Source organism: Chiloscyllium plagiosum, unplaced genomic scaffold (assembly GCF_037043375.1).
Source record: "Chiloscyllium plagiosum isolate Xiang-an unplaced genomic scaffold, Cpla_swu_hap1 HiC_scaffold_13, whole genome shotgun sequence".
Lineage (NCBI taxonomy): Eukaryota > Metazoa > Chordata > Chondrichthyes > Orectolobiformes > Hemiscylliidae > Chiloscyllium > Chiloscyllium plagiosum.
In genome coordinates, this window is record NW_028270151.1 from 92,011,348 (window position 1) to 92,026,993 (window position 15,646).

The window sequence follows — 15,646 nt, forward strand, 5'->3', positions numbered from 1 at the left end:
GACGTGTTTTATTTCATCACGGGTGGATGAGATATAAATTCCAGGGCTTGGTCGCTTTTGGTGCAGAGGAGAGAAAGAGAAAGTTGGCTGATAGAGTGGCTGTTGAAAACCACTTGTCAAGCGTTGCTTAAGGTCCAGCGAACACCCGAAGCCCTTTGTCTCACTGTTCCCGGGGAGATGGAGGCGAAGCTGGAGGAGATGAACACAGTCAAGTCGACCTGGAAAACTCGCCATTGGAACTTCAGAAGCATCAAGGTGAGGACCGGGAGACCCATTCTCTCTCTCTCCGTCACAGCCTGTTTATTTCTGGGAAACATTTCAGCTCTTTTATATGAAGGTGTGTGAGCAACTAATCCAAAAAACAGTTTTAACGAAAAAGATTGTAATCGTGTTTACGCACAGCACAGTTCGCCCGAAAATTTAAAAAGCACGGGATTTCACGTCTGAATTACCTCTAGGGCAAAACGTTGAACTGGGAGCCAGCCTCATTTCCAACACCGACTGCCTTTGGGTTAAACTTTAATTCCAGTAGGGATTATGGTCACTATCGTAACGTTCACATTGTTAATGCCTTTGAAATTGACAACTTTAGGAATTCTTTTAAAAAAATTCAAACGTACCAAAAAGCAGACTTGTAAAATTTCCCAGTATTTAAAAGTCAGTTATCTGAGTTGAAATGACTCTCTAAATAGAGACCAAAATATTGTTTTTTCTGTGATAAGGTCATTTTTGGCATTCTTAATAAGACTGCCAGTTTGAACCTATATGTCATCAAAATGTCAGGAATGATTTTGTGAAAAAGGATTTGGAGTGCAATTTGAAATATTGCCCCAGTGTGCTGGTTCAGAGCAAATTCTCCAATGTTATGTTTAGAGTTTTAAGATGAGGAGTAAGTGACTTACAGAAGATCTGGGTGGAAAGATGTTTCCACAGAAGGTAATGGGAAAATGGACTGCACTGCCAGAGAAGGTGGTAGAGGCAGGTACTCTGGTAACATTTAAGAAGTAGTGAGACAAGTAACTAAAATGTCATGGCATAGCAGGCTAAGGGCCAAATGCAGGTAAATAGGATTAGTGTAGTTTGGTGTTTGTTGGTCACCTTTGACATGGGTGAGCTGAAGGGCCTGTTCTATGTTGTATGGTTCTCTGACTTCTCAAAACTGGTGTATTTTGGTCAAAATTTGCAAAAGTGTTAAATTAATCGAATGCAGGTGGTATTATGTAAGGAGGAAGTGTTGCAGAAATGTTCATTATAATATTTCATAGAGTCATAGAGTCGTACAGCATGGAAACAGACATGTTGGTTCAACCTGGTTTTTTTTTTAATCCTGATGAAGGGCTTTTGCCCGAAACGTCGATTTTGCTGCTCGTCGGATGCTGCCTGAATTGCTGTGCTCTTCCAGCACCACTGATCCAGAATGTTGGTTCAACCTGTCCATGCTGACCAGATACCTCAACCCAACCTCGTCCCACCTGTCAGCACCTGGCCCATATCCCTCCAAACCCTTCCTATTCATATTCCTATCCAGATGCCTTTTTAATGTTGCACTTGTATTAGCCTCCACCTCTGGCAGCTCATTCCTTACACATAACACCCTCTGTGTGAAAAGGTTGCCCCTTGGGTCTCTTTATATATCTTTCCCCTCTCTCCCTAAACCAATGCCCTATAGCTCTGAACTCCCTGACCCCAGGATAAGACTTTTGCCTACTTATCCTATCCATGCCCCTCATGATTTTATAAACTTCAATAATGTCACCCCTCAACTTCTGATGCTCCAGGGAAAACAGCCCCAGCCTTTTCAGCCTCTCCCCATAGCTCAGATCCTCCAACCCTGGCATTTGTAAATCCTCACTTGTTAATGAGAAGTGATAACAGAGATGGGGGTGTGTGAGGCAATACTGTTGCTGTGGGGATGCCACACGTTGTAAGGAAAGTTATGGAATACGAGACAGCGTAGTAACAGGATACAATGCTAATTGAGTGTTAGGAAGCATGGAGTTAATGGAATTGTTTGAACTGGATGAATGTTTGCAGTGAAATTCCTGAGGTTGGTATTAGTTACATGAAGTTATAAATTATGTCAATCTTAGTGTGCAGGGGAGAATTTCAAAGCCTGTGGATGATACAAAACTTTGGCCCAAAATGAGAAAATTGCAACTTTGAGGACTATGTTAAACTTAAAATTTAGTGGTCAGGCAGGTACCTGATAAGATTCTGCGCAGAGAATGTGAACATAGAACATGGTACAGCACAGGAACAGGCCATTCACCCCCACATATCTGCATGGACCATGATGCCATTCTGTGAGGTGATTCACTTTGGTATAAAGAATGTGGGAAATATTATAATATGAAGTGTATGCACAAGCAGAGAGATGTGGGTGCTTATGTATATGTCAGTATAATAGAGCAGCAAAAATATAAACATCTGTTAATAAACCAAATATTATTCCAGGCTTCATTAATAGGGTACATAATGTACAAGAGTAGGGAGGTTTTAATGAATTTGTATAAAATACTTGTTAAACTCCAATGGAATATTGGGTGTGTAGTTCACATTTTGGGAATATAGGAATGCATTAGAGAGAATGTAGAAAATGCTTTACAAGAATTGGGTACAGGAATGAGGCACTTCAGTTATGAGAATACACAGGAAAAAGAACAGGTTCACTGGAGAGGAGAAGGCTATGGGAAATCTGACAGAAGTTTTCAAAATCAGGTGGGGTCAGGACAAAATAAATAGGGGAGAACTATTCCTGCTTGTAAAAGGCAGAAGAACCTGAGGGGATAGTTTTGCAAAAGGAACAATCTTTTGGATGCAGCGAGTATTGAGGTTGAGGAATACACTAACTGGCATTGTCGTGGAGGCAGTTTCAATTGAAGGATTCAAGAGGCTGTTGGATGATTATTTATAGAATCAATGTGCAGCTGTATGTAGAAAGACAGAAAGGTTTAAGGTGTAGGTTTGCTCGCTGAGCTGTAGGTTTGATATCCAGATGTGTCTTTAAGACATGCCAGAGAATTCCTAGAGGCCTGGCACTCCAACCACAACGCCATAAACAAACACTAGACCTAGATGCCATCTATCAACCCCTCAGAAAACAAACAGGAAATGACATCACCACAAACCCCAGGAACGCCATCCAGGAGAAACATATAAATAGAAAGCAGGAGACAACAGCTTCGCTTCACTTGGAGGTCGCCACTGATGATACCTATCCAGGTAACGAAACGTCTGGATATCAAACCTACACCCTAAACCTCAACCTGAGCTACAAACATTGCAGGCAGAAAGGTGTTTGCAGTTAGATAAAATGGTGAGAGCCAGTCCAGTCATAGCATCAAATAGCACTTTCTGCAACAATTGTGGTTAAAACATCAGCATTAACTGATCAGCTGAAAGATCTGTATATTTGACAATTTCTGATGGTTATTTTTCAGCCGAGTGAGTACTGAGTGTCATCTTTCAGTAGAGATGCCAAACCAAAGCCATATTAATCCCCTCGGTTGATCATACAACATATAACAGCACTAATCAAAGATGATGAGGGTAGTTGCTTGTGTCAGTCTTTTGCTATAAATGTTGTCTTATGGTCCTGCTCCAAAGCTACCTGATGAAGGATCAGTGCTCTGAAAACTAGTGCTTCCAAATAAACCTGATGGACTATAACCTCGTTGTGTGATTTTTTTTTTAAACTTCATCCACCCCAGTCCTATACCGGCTCCTTCACATCACATCTATCCCTCAACCATAGAACATAGTACAGGTTATTTGACCCTCAGTGTTGTGCTGACCTGTGAAATCAAACTGAAGCCCACCTAACTGACACAGTACTATTCTCTTCCATATGGGGAGAAAGTGAGGTCTGCAGATGCTGGAGATCAGAGCTGGAAATGTGTTGCTGGAAAAGCGCAGCAGGTCAGGCAGCATCCAGGGAACAGGAGAATCGACGTTTCGGGCATAAGCCATTCTTCAGGAATGAAGAAGGGCTTATGCCCGAAACGGCGATTCTCCTGTTCCCTGGATGCTGCCTGACCTGCTGCGCTTTTCCAGCAACACATTTCCAGCGCTATTCTCTTCCATATGCCTATCCAATGACCATTTAAATGCTCTTAAAATTGGCGAGTCTACTACTGTTGCAAGCAGTGCATTCCACACCCCTACTGCTCTCTGAGATCTGTCCTATATGTACCACTCCAAGTTAAAGCTACTTCCCCTTGTGCTAGCCATCTCCAGCTGAGAAACAAGGCTCTCAGTCCAACCTATCTAACTCTCTCTGATTATCTTATGTCTCAATTGTCACCTCTCAACTTTCTCTCTAATGAAAACAACCTCAAGTCCCTCAACTTTTCCTCAGAAGACCTCCCCTCCATACCAGGCAACATTCTAGTAAATCTCCTCTGAACCCTTTGCAAAGCTTCCACATCCTCCTTATAATGCCATGACCAGAACTGGACACAATACTTCAAGTGTGGCTGCCCCAGAGTTTTGTACATCTGCAGCATGACCTCATGATTCCAAAACTCCACTAATAAAAGCCTTCTGACAACCCTGGTGAAAGTGAGGACTGCAGATGCTGAAGATTAGAGTTGAGTGTGGTACTGGAAAAATACAGCAGGTCAGGCAGCATCAGAGGAGCAGGAAAATCAATGTTTCGGGCCTTTCTGATGAAGGGCTTTTCCCCGAAACATCAATTTTCCTGCTTCTTAACAACGCTATCTGGCTGGCTGGCAACTTTCAAGGATTTATGTATCTGGACACTGAGATCTCTCTGCTCATCTATATTACCAAGAATCTTACTCTGCATTTCTGTTACTCCTTCCAAAGTGAATCACCCCACACTTTTTCACATTAAACTCTATTTGCCACCTCTCAGCCCAGCTTTGTAGCTTATCTATGTACCTCTGTAACCTACAACATCAGCACTATCCACAATTCTACTGACCTTAGTGTTATCCACTAATTTAATAATGCTATCCCTCTATGACTTCATCCAAGTCATTTATAAAAATGACGACAGCAGCGGATTCAAAACCGATCCTTGTGATATACCACTTTTAACTGAACTCCAGGATGAATATTTCCCAACAACCACCACCCTCTGTCTCCTTTTAGTGAGCCAATTTCTGATTCAAACCGCTAAATCACCCTTAATCCCATGCTTCTATATTTTGTGCAGAAATACAGTGGGGTACCTTATCAAATACCTTACTGAAATCCATATACCACCACATCAACCACTTTACCCTCATCCACCTGCTTGGTCACCTTTCTAAAGAACTCAATAAGGTTTGTGAGGCACAACTGAACCTTCACAAAACCGTATCAACTATCCCTAATCAACTTATTCCTTTCTAGATGATTAGACATCCTATCCAACACTTTACCTACGACTGAAGTAAGGCTCACAGGTCTATAACTTCCAGGGTTGCCTCTACTCCCCTTCTTAAATGGGGAAACATTTGCTATCCTCCAGTCATCTGGCACTATTTATGTCAGCATTGTCTACAGGAAGATCAAAGCCAAAGGTTAGGCAATCTCCTCACTGGCTTCCCAAAGAATCCTAGGATAAATCCCATCCAGCCCAGGGGTCTTATCTATTTTAACACTTGCCAGAATTGCTAACACCACCTCCTTGTGAACCTCAATCCCATCTAGAATAGTAGCCTGTATCTCCTTATTCTCCTTGACCACATTGTCTTTTTCTAATGAGAATACCGATGAAAAGTATTCATTTAGTACTTCCCCTACTTCCACCGACTCCACGCATCACTTCCCACTGCTATCCTTGATTAATTTAATTACTAACCAATATTACCAAAACAGATTAACAGATGATTAGCACCCGTAGGAAGGGGTTTGCGGTTGTACAAAGGGAGCTGAATACAGTATAAGCCATAAGTATTAATTTAACCTGGAGCAGTGTTTTGTAGAGGAATAAGACAGAGCTATATTCTGGGTCTGTATATTGAAAGATGCAAAAATGCCCTTAGTAGGGTGATATGCTCCTCTTTTTGGATGTGGGAGCTTAGGGAGAGTTTACAGGTTGCTGAGGATTGTATCTGCAAAAAATGCCGTTTGTTGGCAACTCTATCAAATTGAATGGATCGGTTGGAGAGGCAGTTAGAGGCAATGAGGAATTTACAAGAGCAAGGGGATGTGATGGATGGCCATTAAAAGAAGGGGGGAAAGTCTCAGATACAGTCACCTAGATGGGTTAACTCCAGGAAAGGAAAGAGAAGTAGGCAGGTAGTGCAGGAGTCTTCTGTGGCTATCCCTATTTCAAACCGATATGCTGTTTTGGAAAATGTAGGGGGTGGTGGACACTCAGGGGTACATAGCACCCAGCCAAGTTTCTGGTATTGAGACTGGCTCTAATGTAATGAGAGGTACATCTGGTTCCAAGTGATCAATTGTTTTAGGGGACTCTCTAGTCTGAGGTACAGACAGACGTTTCTGTGGCCAGCGCACAGGGAGATAGTGAGGAAAGATTTCAATTTGAGACTGGTACAGTTGAGAACAAAGGCGAGTCAAATAGTCAGGGCAGGCAGGAACAAAGTAGAGAACAAGGTAGGACTGATAAATTAAACTGCATTTACTTCAGTGCAAGAGGCCTAACAGGGAAGGCACGGTTAGGAACATGGGACTGGAATATCATAGCAATTACAGAAACACGGCTCAGGGATGGGCAGCTTAATATTCCAGGATACAAATGCTACAGGAATGATAGAAAGGGAGGCAAGAGAGGAGGGGGAGTGGTGTTTTTGATAAGAGATAGCATTACAGCTGTGCTGAGGGAGGATATCTCTGAAAATACATCCAGGGAAGTTATTTGGGTGGAACTGAGAAATAAGAAAGGGATGATCACCTTTTTGGGATTGTATTATAGACCCCCTAATAGTCAGAAATTGAGAAACAAATTTGTAAGGAAATCTCAGTTATCTGTAAGAATAATAGGGTGTTTATGGTAGGAGATTTTAACTTCTCAAATATAGACTGGGACTGCCATAGTGTTAAGTGTGTACAAGACAATTATCAGATTCAATATGTGGATGTACCTACTAGAGAAGATGCAAAACTTGGAAAATAAGGTGACTGAGGTGTCAGTGGGGGAGCACTTTGGGGCCAGTGACCATAATTCTATTCGTTTTAAAATAGTGATGGAAAAAGATAGACCAGATCTAAAAGTTGAACTTCTAAACCAGAGGAAGGCCAATTTTGACGGTATTAGGCAAGAACTTTCGAAAGCTGATTGGAGGCAATGTTTTCATGTAAAGTGACGGCTGGAAAATGGGAAGCCTTCAGAAATGAGATAATGAGAGTCCAGAGACAGTATATTCCTGTCAGGGTGAAAGGAAAGGCTGGTAGGTATAGGAAATGCTGGATGACTAAACAAATTGAGGGTTTGCTTAAGAAAAAGAAGGAAGCATAAGTAAGGTATAGACAGGATAGATCGAGTTAATCCTTAGAGTATAAAGTTAGTAGGAGTATATTTAAAAGGGCAAAAAGGGGACATGAGATAGCTTTGGCAAATAGTAAAGGAGAATCCAAAGGATTTTTACAAATATATTAAGGACAAAAGGGTAACTAGGGAGAGAATAGGGCCCCTCAAAGATCAGCAAAGGGGCTTGTGTGGAGCAGGAGATGGGGCAGATACTAAATGAGTATTTTGCATCAGTGTTTACTGTGGAAAAGGACATGGAAGATATAGAATGTAGGGAAATAGATGGTGACATCTTGAAAAATCTCCATATTACAGAGGAGGAAGTGCTGGATGTCTAAATGCATAAAAGTGGATAAATCCCCAGGAACTGATCAGGTGTACCCTAGAAGTCTGTGGGAAGCTAGGGAAGTGATTGTTGGGCCCCTTTTTGAGATATTTGTATCATAAATAATCACAGATGAGGTGCTGAAAGACTGGAGGTTGGCTAACATGGGGCCACTGTTTAAGAAGGGTGGTAAGGACAAGCCAGGGAACTATAGACCAGTGAGCCTGACGTCAGTGGTGGGCAAGTTTTTGGAGGGAATCCTGAGGGACAGGATGTACGTGTATTTAGAAAGGCAAGGACTGATTAGGGATAGTCAACATGGCTTTGTGTGGGAAATCATATCTCTCAAACTTGATTGAGGTTTTTGAAGTAGCAAAGAGGATTGGTGAGGGCAGAGTGGTAGATGTGATCTATATGGACTTCAGTAAGATGTTCAGCAAGGATTCCCATGTGAGACTGGTGAGCAAGGTGAGATATCATGGAATACAGGAGAACTCTTCATTTGGTTACAGAACTGGCTTAAAGGTAGAAGACAAAGGCGGTGGTGCAGGGTTGTTTTTCAGACTGGAGGCCTGTGACCAGTGGAGATCCACAAGGATCGGTGCTGGGTCCTCGACTTTTTGTCATTTACATAAATGATATGGATATGAGCATAAGAACTATGGTTAGTCAGTTTGCAGATGATACCAAAAATGGAGGTGTAGTGGACAGTGAAGAAGGTTACCTCTGATTACAATGGGATCTTGATCAGATGGGCCAATGGGCTGAGAAGTGGCAGATGGAGTTTAATTTAGATAAATGCTAGGTGCCACATTTTGGGATAGCAAATCTTAGCAGGTCTGATACACTTAATGGTAAGGTCCTAGGGAGTGTTGCTGAACAAAGACCTTGGAGTGCAGGTTCATAGCTCCTTGAAAGTGGAGTCACAGGTAGATAGGATAGTGAAGAAGGTGTTTGGTATGCTTTCTTTTATTGGTCAGAGTATTGAGTAAAGGGGTTGGGAGGTCATGTTGTGGCTATACAGGACACTGGTTAGGCCACTGTTGGAATATTGTGTACAATTCTGGTCTCCTTCCAATCGGAAAGCTATTGTAAAACTTGAAATGGTTCAGAAAAGATTTACAAGGATGTTGCCAGGGTTGGAGGATTTGAGCTATAGGGAGAGGCTTTGGCTGTTTTCCCTGGAGCATTGGAGGCTGAGGGGTGACTTTATAGAGGTTTATAAACTCATGAGGGGCCTGAATAGGAAAAGTCTTTTCCCTGGGGTTGGAGAGTCCAGAACTAGAGGGCATAGGTTTAGAGAGACCTAAGAGACAACCTTTTCACACAGAGGATGGTACGTGTATGGAATGAGCTGCCAGAGGAAGTGGTGGAGGCTGGTACAACTGCAACATTTAAAAGGCATCTGGATGGGTATATGAATTGTAAGGGTTTGGAGGGATATGGACCAGGTGCTGGCAGGTGGGACTAGATTGGGTTGGGATATCTGGTCGGCATGGATGAGTTGGACTGAAGGGTCTGTTTCCGTGCTGTACATCTCTATGACTCTAAGTGTGAGGTCTTGCATTTTAGAAAGTGAAATCAAGGTCATCATGATTTGGAGATGCCGTGTTGGACTGGAGTGTACAAAGTTAAAAATCACAACACCAAATTTATTTGGAAGCACTAGCTTTCGGAGCTCTGCTCCTTCATCAGGTGGGACAATCAAGGTAGGACATTCATGGTGAATGGTAGGGCCTTAAGGAGTATAGTGGAATAGAGGGACTTTGGAGTTCAGGTGAACAGTTTTCTGAAAGTGGAATCATGGGTAGATAGGGCAGTAAAGAAGGCTTTTGGCACACTGGCCTTCATCATCAGTCAGGCTACTGAGTACAGAAGTTGGGAAGTTATGTTGCAGTTGTACAGGGGCTGCGCCTCGAGTATTGTGTTTAGTTTTGGTCACCTTGTTACAGGAAGGATGGTATTCAACTGGAAAGAGTGCAGACAGGATTTACAAAGATGTTGCCAGGACTCAAAGGTCTGAGTTTTATAGGGAAAGTTTGGACAAGCTAGGATGTTTTTTCTTTAGTGTTGAAGACTGAGGGAGAATCTTTTAGTGTATAAAATCATGAGGGGTATGGGTAGGTTGAATGCACTTAGTCTTTTTCCCAGAATCAAGGGCTAAAGGTTAGAGGGGAAAGAATAAAAGGGAACCTAAGGGGCAACATTTTTACACAGTGGTATACATATGGAATGTGCTGCCAGCAGAAGTGGTTGAGACAGGTACACTAACAACATTTAAAATGCATTTGGACAAATACATGGATACAAAAGGTTTAGAAGGATATGGGCCAAGTGCAAGGAAATGGATTAGTATGGATGCACATTTTTAGAGTCATAGAGATGTACAGCATGAAAACAGACTCTTTGGTCTAACTTGTCCATGTGGATCAGTCATCCTAATCTAGTCCCATTTGTCAGCACTTGGCCCATATCCCCCAACCCTTCCTATTCATTTACCTATCAGATGCCTTTTAAATGCTGTAATTGTACCAGCCTCTACCACTTCCTCTGGCAGCTCATTCCATACACGTACCACCCTCTGCATGCAAAAGTTGCCCCTTAGGTCCGTTACATATTTTTCTCCTCACCCTAAACCTATGTCCTCTAGTTCTGGACTCCCCCCACCCCAAGGAAAAGACTTTGTCTATTTATCCTATCCATGCCCCTCAATTTTGTAAACCTCTATAAGGTCACACCTCAGTCTCCAATGCTCCAGGGAAAATAACCCCAGCCTATTCAGCCTCTCCCTCGAGCTTAAATCTTCTGACCAATTTGGGCCAAAGGGCCTGTCTCTTGCTGTAGACTCTGACTCTATAACCTTTGTTTTCTATATTATAACTCTGGTTACCATTCAAAGCATGCCTAATTAGAGGGCTAATCAAGCAAGGCCAGAAGGGTAGAACTCAGGAATAAGAAATGTGCAATCACTATGATGGGGTTATACTATCAACCTTCCAATAGCCAGTGGTAGTTAGAGGACAGATATGTAAGCAGGCCATGGAAAGGTGTAAAAATAACAGGGTTGTTGTAGTGGGTAATTTTAACTTCCTCAATATCTACTGGAACTCTCTAGTGTCATGGGCTTGGGTGGGGCAGAATTTGTTAGGTAGATCCAAGGAGGGTTTCTTCAAGTTATATATAGATAGTTCAGATAGAGATGGGGCCATACTAGACCTTATATTGAGGAATGAGCCTGGCCAGGTTATTGAAGTTTCAATGGGAAAGCATTTTTGGACCAGTGATCATACTTCTATAAGTTTTAAGATACTTATACATAATGATAACACTGGTCCTCAGGTGAAAGTGCTAAACTGGAGGAAGGCAAATTACAATAAGGCTAATTAGGCAGGAACTAGGAGAAATTTGAATGGAAGTAGCTGTTTTAGAGTAAATCCACATCTAACATATGGGTGTCTTTTAAAGGCCATTTGATCAGAGTTTAAAACCAGTAGGTTCCTGTGGCAACGAAAGATAGGGATGGCAAGATTTAGGAATCCTGGATAACAAGCATTATTAAAAATTTAGTCAAAAATTCTACAAAAGCATAAATACAACTGAGGAAACTGAAATCAGACAAGGCCATAGGGAGGGCCTTATCTGAAGGGAACAGAAAAGAATTTAAACAAGGAATTAGGAGGGCTAAAGGGGGCCATGATATCTTTGAAAGTAAGATTAAGGAGAATTTCCAAGGAATTTTGTACGTATGTAAAGAGCAAGAGATAGCTAGGGAAGGGATAGATCCACTATGGCCTGCTCCCACACTGTACGGATTCTATGATTCTGTGCTTCACTCAAGGACAATGGAGAGAATTTAGTGTGGAGCCAACAGAAGTCAGTGAGCTCCTTAATGAGTACTTCACTTCGTATTCACTAAGGAGAAGGACATGGATAATGGTGATACTAAGGAACGGTATCTTCACATCCTACAGCATGTCAATATTAAGAAGAATGAGATGTTGAATGTCTTGAAAAACATTAAGGTACATAAATCTCCAGGGCCTCATGAGATTTATCCCAGGATACTGAAGGAGGAGATTGCTGGGATCTTGACAGACATCTTTGTATTCACTTTAGCCATAGGCAAGATACCAGGACGCTGGTAAATAGCACATGTTGTTCCTTTGTTTAAGGAAGGCAAATGGGATAATCCATGAAATTACAGGCTGGTGAGCCTTATGTCAGTGGTAGGGAAATTATTGGAGAAGAATCTTAGGGACAGGATTTACTAACATTTGGAAAAGAATGGACTATTTAGAGATAATCAGCATGGTTTTGTCACAAATTTGATTGAGTATTTTGAGAAAATGATGAAGATGCTTGAGGGTAGGGCAGTGTATGTTGTGAACATGAACTTTAGTGAAGCATTTGACAAGATTCCTTATGATAGGTTAGTCTAGACAATTAAGTAAAATGGGACCTGCAGGGAGTTGGTAGATTGCATACAAAATTGGCTTGGTCAAATAAGACCACAAGTAGTTGTTGAGGGGTGTTTTACTGATTGGAGATTTGTAACCAGTGGTGTTCTCTAAGGTTCTGTGCTGGGATGTCAGTTGTCTGCAATATTTATAGAAATTAATTTGATGAAAATGTGAGTAGTCTGATTGGTAAGTTTGCAGGTGAAAATTGATGGTGTTGTGGGATAGTGAGAAAGGTTGCCAGAGAATGCAGCAAGATATAGGTCAGTTGGGAAGAGAAATGCAGGTGGAGTTTAACTAATCTCCATTCTCATGGACTGGTAAGACTAATTCTTTTGCTATTCTTTTTTCTCCTGTCTACCAGGCTATCATAGACTTACTTACTGTCTGTCGTGTCTCACCTACATCTCTCTCAAATCCGTCATTTAACTATCTCTAGCTCTGGGAGGATCGCAAATCAAAATGCTTCTGTCTACAGTGATGCTACCAGGCCAGTAGAGGTTTTCCAGCATTTTGGGTTGATGTCAGATTTTCAGATTTTGTCTAGTCCTGAAGTTTATAGCTCTCTAACTGCATATCCAATTACTTTGGAAATGTGTTGAGGATACTGTCAGGCAGCAGGTTCCAACAGCATTCCACCACTGCTCCCCCGCCCCAAACACCAGGCTATATTGTCAGTGCTGGTTGCCTTTAACACTCCACAGTCCCCTTTCCACCGCAAGGATGTTGCAAGGTTAACTGACCAAACAACAGTTTTAAGAGCTTTTTAAAAGATTCTGAGTTGTTGCCACCTCCTTTCCTTACAATCCTACTAAAAGCCATTTGCAGTTGCACTTAAAGACCCAGCTTATACTAGAAAATATTTTGTCAGAATTTCCAAGCATTTAATGTCTGGAAACTGGAAAAGGAGTAGGTGCACTTATCCCTTTATAAAGTATTAATGGGACAGAGTAGCAACCAGCTGCAGATTTCTTGTCCTTTCTACCTACATTTAGTTTACACTCCACTAATTAAGCATAGGATTGGAAAGTAGATAATGTGAGATCCTTGTTCAGAGTGTCAGGACATCTCTAGTCACTACCAAGCCAGTGCATTTTTCATCAGCCTTGGGGAAGGTTTCAGAAGCTACACTCAGAAGAAAGTTTTACTTGCCAAAGTTTGTAAGTGACTCAGCAGGGATTTATAAGAGGCAGATTGCGTTCGATTAACTGAATTGAGTTTTTTTTTTGAATGACAAAAGGACAACAATGCTGTCTATGGATTTCAATGTATCAAATAAAGGGCTGTCACAGAATGGGCTGTCAAAATGTAAGTCACAAAATAGCAGAAACCAGGAAATAGAAGAAGAGTTGAGTAAGTATTTTGCATCAGTCTTTATAATCTTATTCTATACTTCTAGCAATCCAAAAATACTAAATCAAGGGGCAAAAAGAAAGGAAATAAGTACAACTAACACTAGAGGAAAAAGTGCAAATAAACTATTGGGGCTAAAGGCCAATAAGTTATCTGGACCTGATGGGATGCATCCTTGGATATTAATTGAAATAGCTGCAGAGATAATTGATAGTTGGGTAACCTGTGCTGACAGTTGGCAAATAACAATCGTGCCACATAATTGCTGGCACATAATATCCTCCTCCCCTTAATATTTAATGATATTCCTTTTGCTGAAGCATCTTAAGCTGCTTCATCAATGACCTTTCCTCCACTGTAAGATTGGTCTGTGTCCACACCAGAAAGACCTTGACAACTTGGGCTAATAAGTGGAAAGTAACATTCACCTCACACACACACACACACTTTTTAGTTTTGACAGTTCCATTTCATGGCATGTAGGCATTGCTGGCTGTGTCACAGTTAATGACCGTTTCCAACAAGAGAGAATCGAACCATTGGCCCTTGACATTCAGTGGTATTATCATCACTGAATCACCAGGGTGGGATAAATTAATTAGAAACTAAATTGGATTAGTCATATGCAAGAGTGGATCAGAGATTTGGAATTCTGCAGCAGATGACCCACCAGCTGACTCAGCAAAGCCTGTCCTCACTTGCCTGGATGAATGCAATTCAAATAATGCTTAGGAAGCTTGAGACCATTTGGGACAAAGCAGCACACTTGATTGACACTGCATCCATTACCTTCAACATTCACTCCCTTCATTCCTGGTGGTAACATCTATAAGATGCACTGCCAAAGCTCCTCTGACATCATCTTCCAAACCCACTTCCATCAAGAAGGACAGAGGCAGCAAATGTGTGCAAGCACCACTACTCTCGAGTTCCCCTCCAAGCCACTAAGCATCACTAGATATGTATATATCCATTCCTTCAGCACCACTAGATCAAAATCTTCACAGTACCTAATAGTATTTGTGGATGCATCTACATCAATTAAATAGAAGTATAAGGTTCCGGCCAGGAGGGCTTCCCTTAGGACTAAAAACTGTCTCAAGGAATGTCGTGATTGGAATGATGTCAGCCAGGTTGATCTCATAGAATGGGTAACCTGATTGGGGCTGTTAACCTGGGCCAATTAAGCAGTCCTGGCTGACATCTATAAGCAGGAGTGTGCCATTGTCATGAAGGAACACAAGTGTTTAATGTCTTGATGGTATGTTTTGTAAATTCTGTTCAAAGTTTCAGATGGGACTATTATCCACATTGTGTGCATGCCATGTGTGTGAAGATTTGTAGACTCTTTGTCTCCATGTTGCACCTCTTGTGAATATCCTAGTGTCCTTTCAGAATTGTCATGGTCTTGGACAGGAAACTGTGAAGGTGTTTTTTTAAAAAAAAATGCATGTATGTCCTAATGGTCAAATACATCCCAATGTATTTGAATGAGATTTCTAAAATGTGCAAAAACCCAGCAGTTAACAATGGCATGTGCACACCAAATTTATCGATACAGTAAGGATCTTTTTAAAAGCAAAATGCTTTTGTTTGTTTTGCTCTGACATCATCAAATTTCAGGATTTTTGTAAAGGTACCTAATCAGTTTCAAAACACACTGATTATTTGAAGTTGGACACATTAAGCCACTGTCGAGACATAGTGCGACCCTTTCTTCTTGTAACAAATTTGTGGTGGTAGTTTTGTATTTTTATGTTTGTATTTGTTTGAACTGATAAAAGAAATTTCAGACAATCAAAAAAAAAAAATAAATAAGCAGGAGTGTCCCCTTCGATGTGAAGGGCACTGCTGGTCACTGGCCACTCGGGTGTTTTCCTATCTTCCTGGTGGTGGAAATTGAATAAAGATTCGTGCACCTTGTGTCTCTCTCTGTCTCACACCTGCACACACACAACATGGGTGCTGGGGAAAAAAAATAAGAAAAAAAAAAGAAAAAATTAAGCAGGAGTGTCGGCGTCACGGTGGCTCAGTGGTTAACACTGCTACCTCGCAGCACGAGGGACC

The 15,646-nt window shown here is 41.5% G+C and overlaps 1 protein-coding gene across 4 annotated transcripts in view; it reads left to right on the forward strand.

Moving 5' to 3' along the window:
• Window positions 1-77: 77 nt before the first annotated feature.
• slco2a1 (solute carrier organic anion transporter family, member 2A1) overlaps window positions 78-15,646 on the forward strand; it is a 151,455-nt gene continuing 135,886 nt past the window's right edge. For 3 of the 4 annotated variants that reach the window (XM_087993914.1, XM_087993915.1, XM_087993917.1), the window contains exon 1: window positions 78-255. In XM_087993914.1, coding sequence (XP_087850040.1) covers window positions 178-255 — 78 coding nt within the window. In that variant the 5' untranslated portion in view covers window positions 78-177. Of the gene's footprint in view, window positions 338-15,646 lie in introns of all 4 variants that reach the window. The other variant, XM_087993916.1, reaches the window with a different exon arrangement.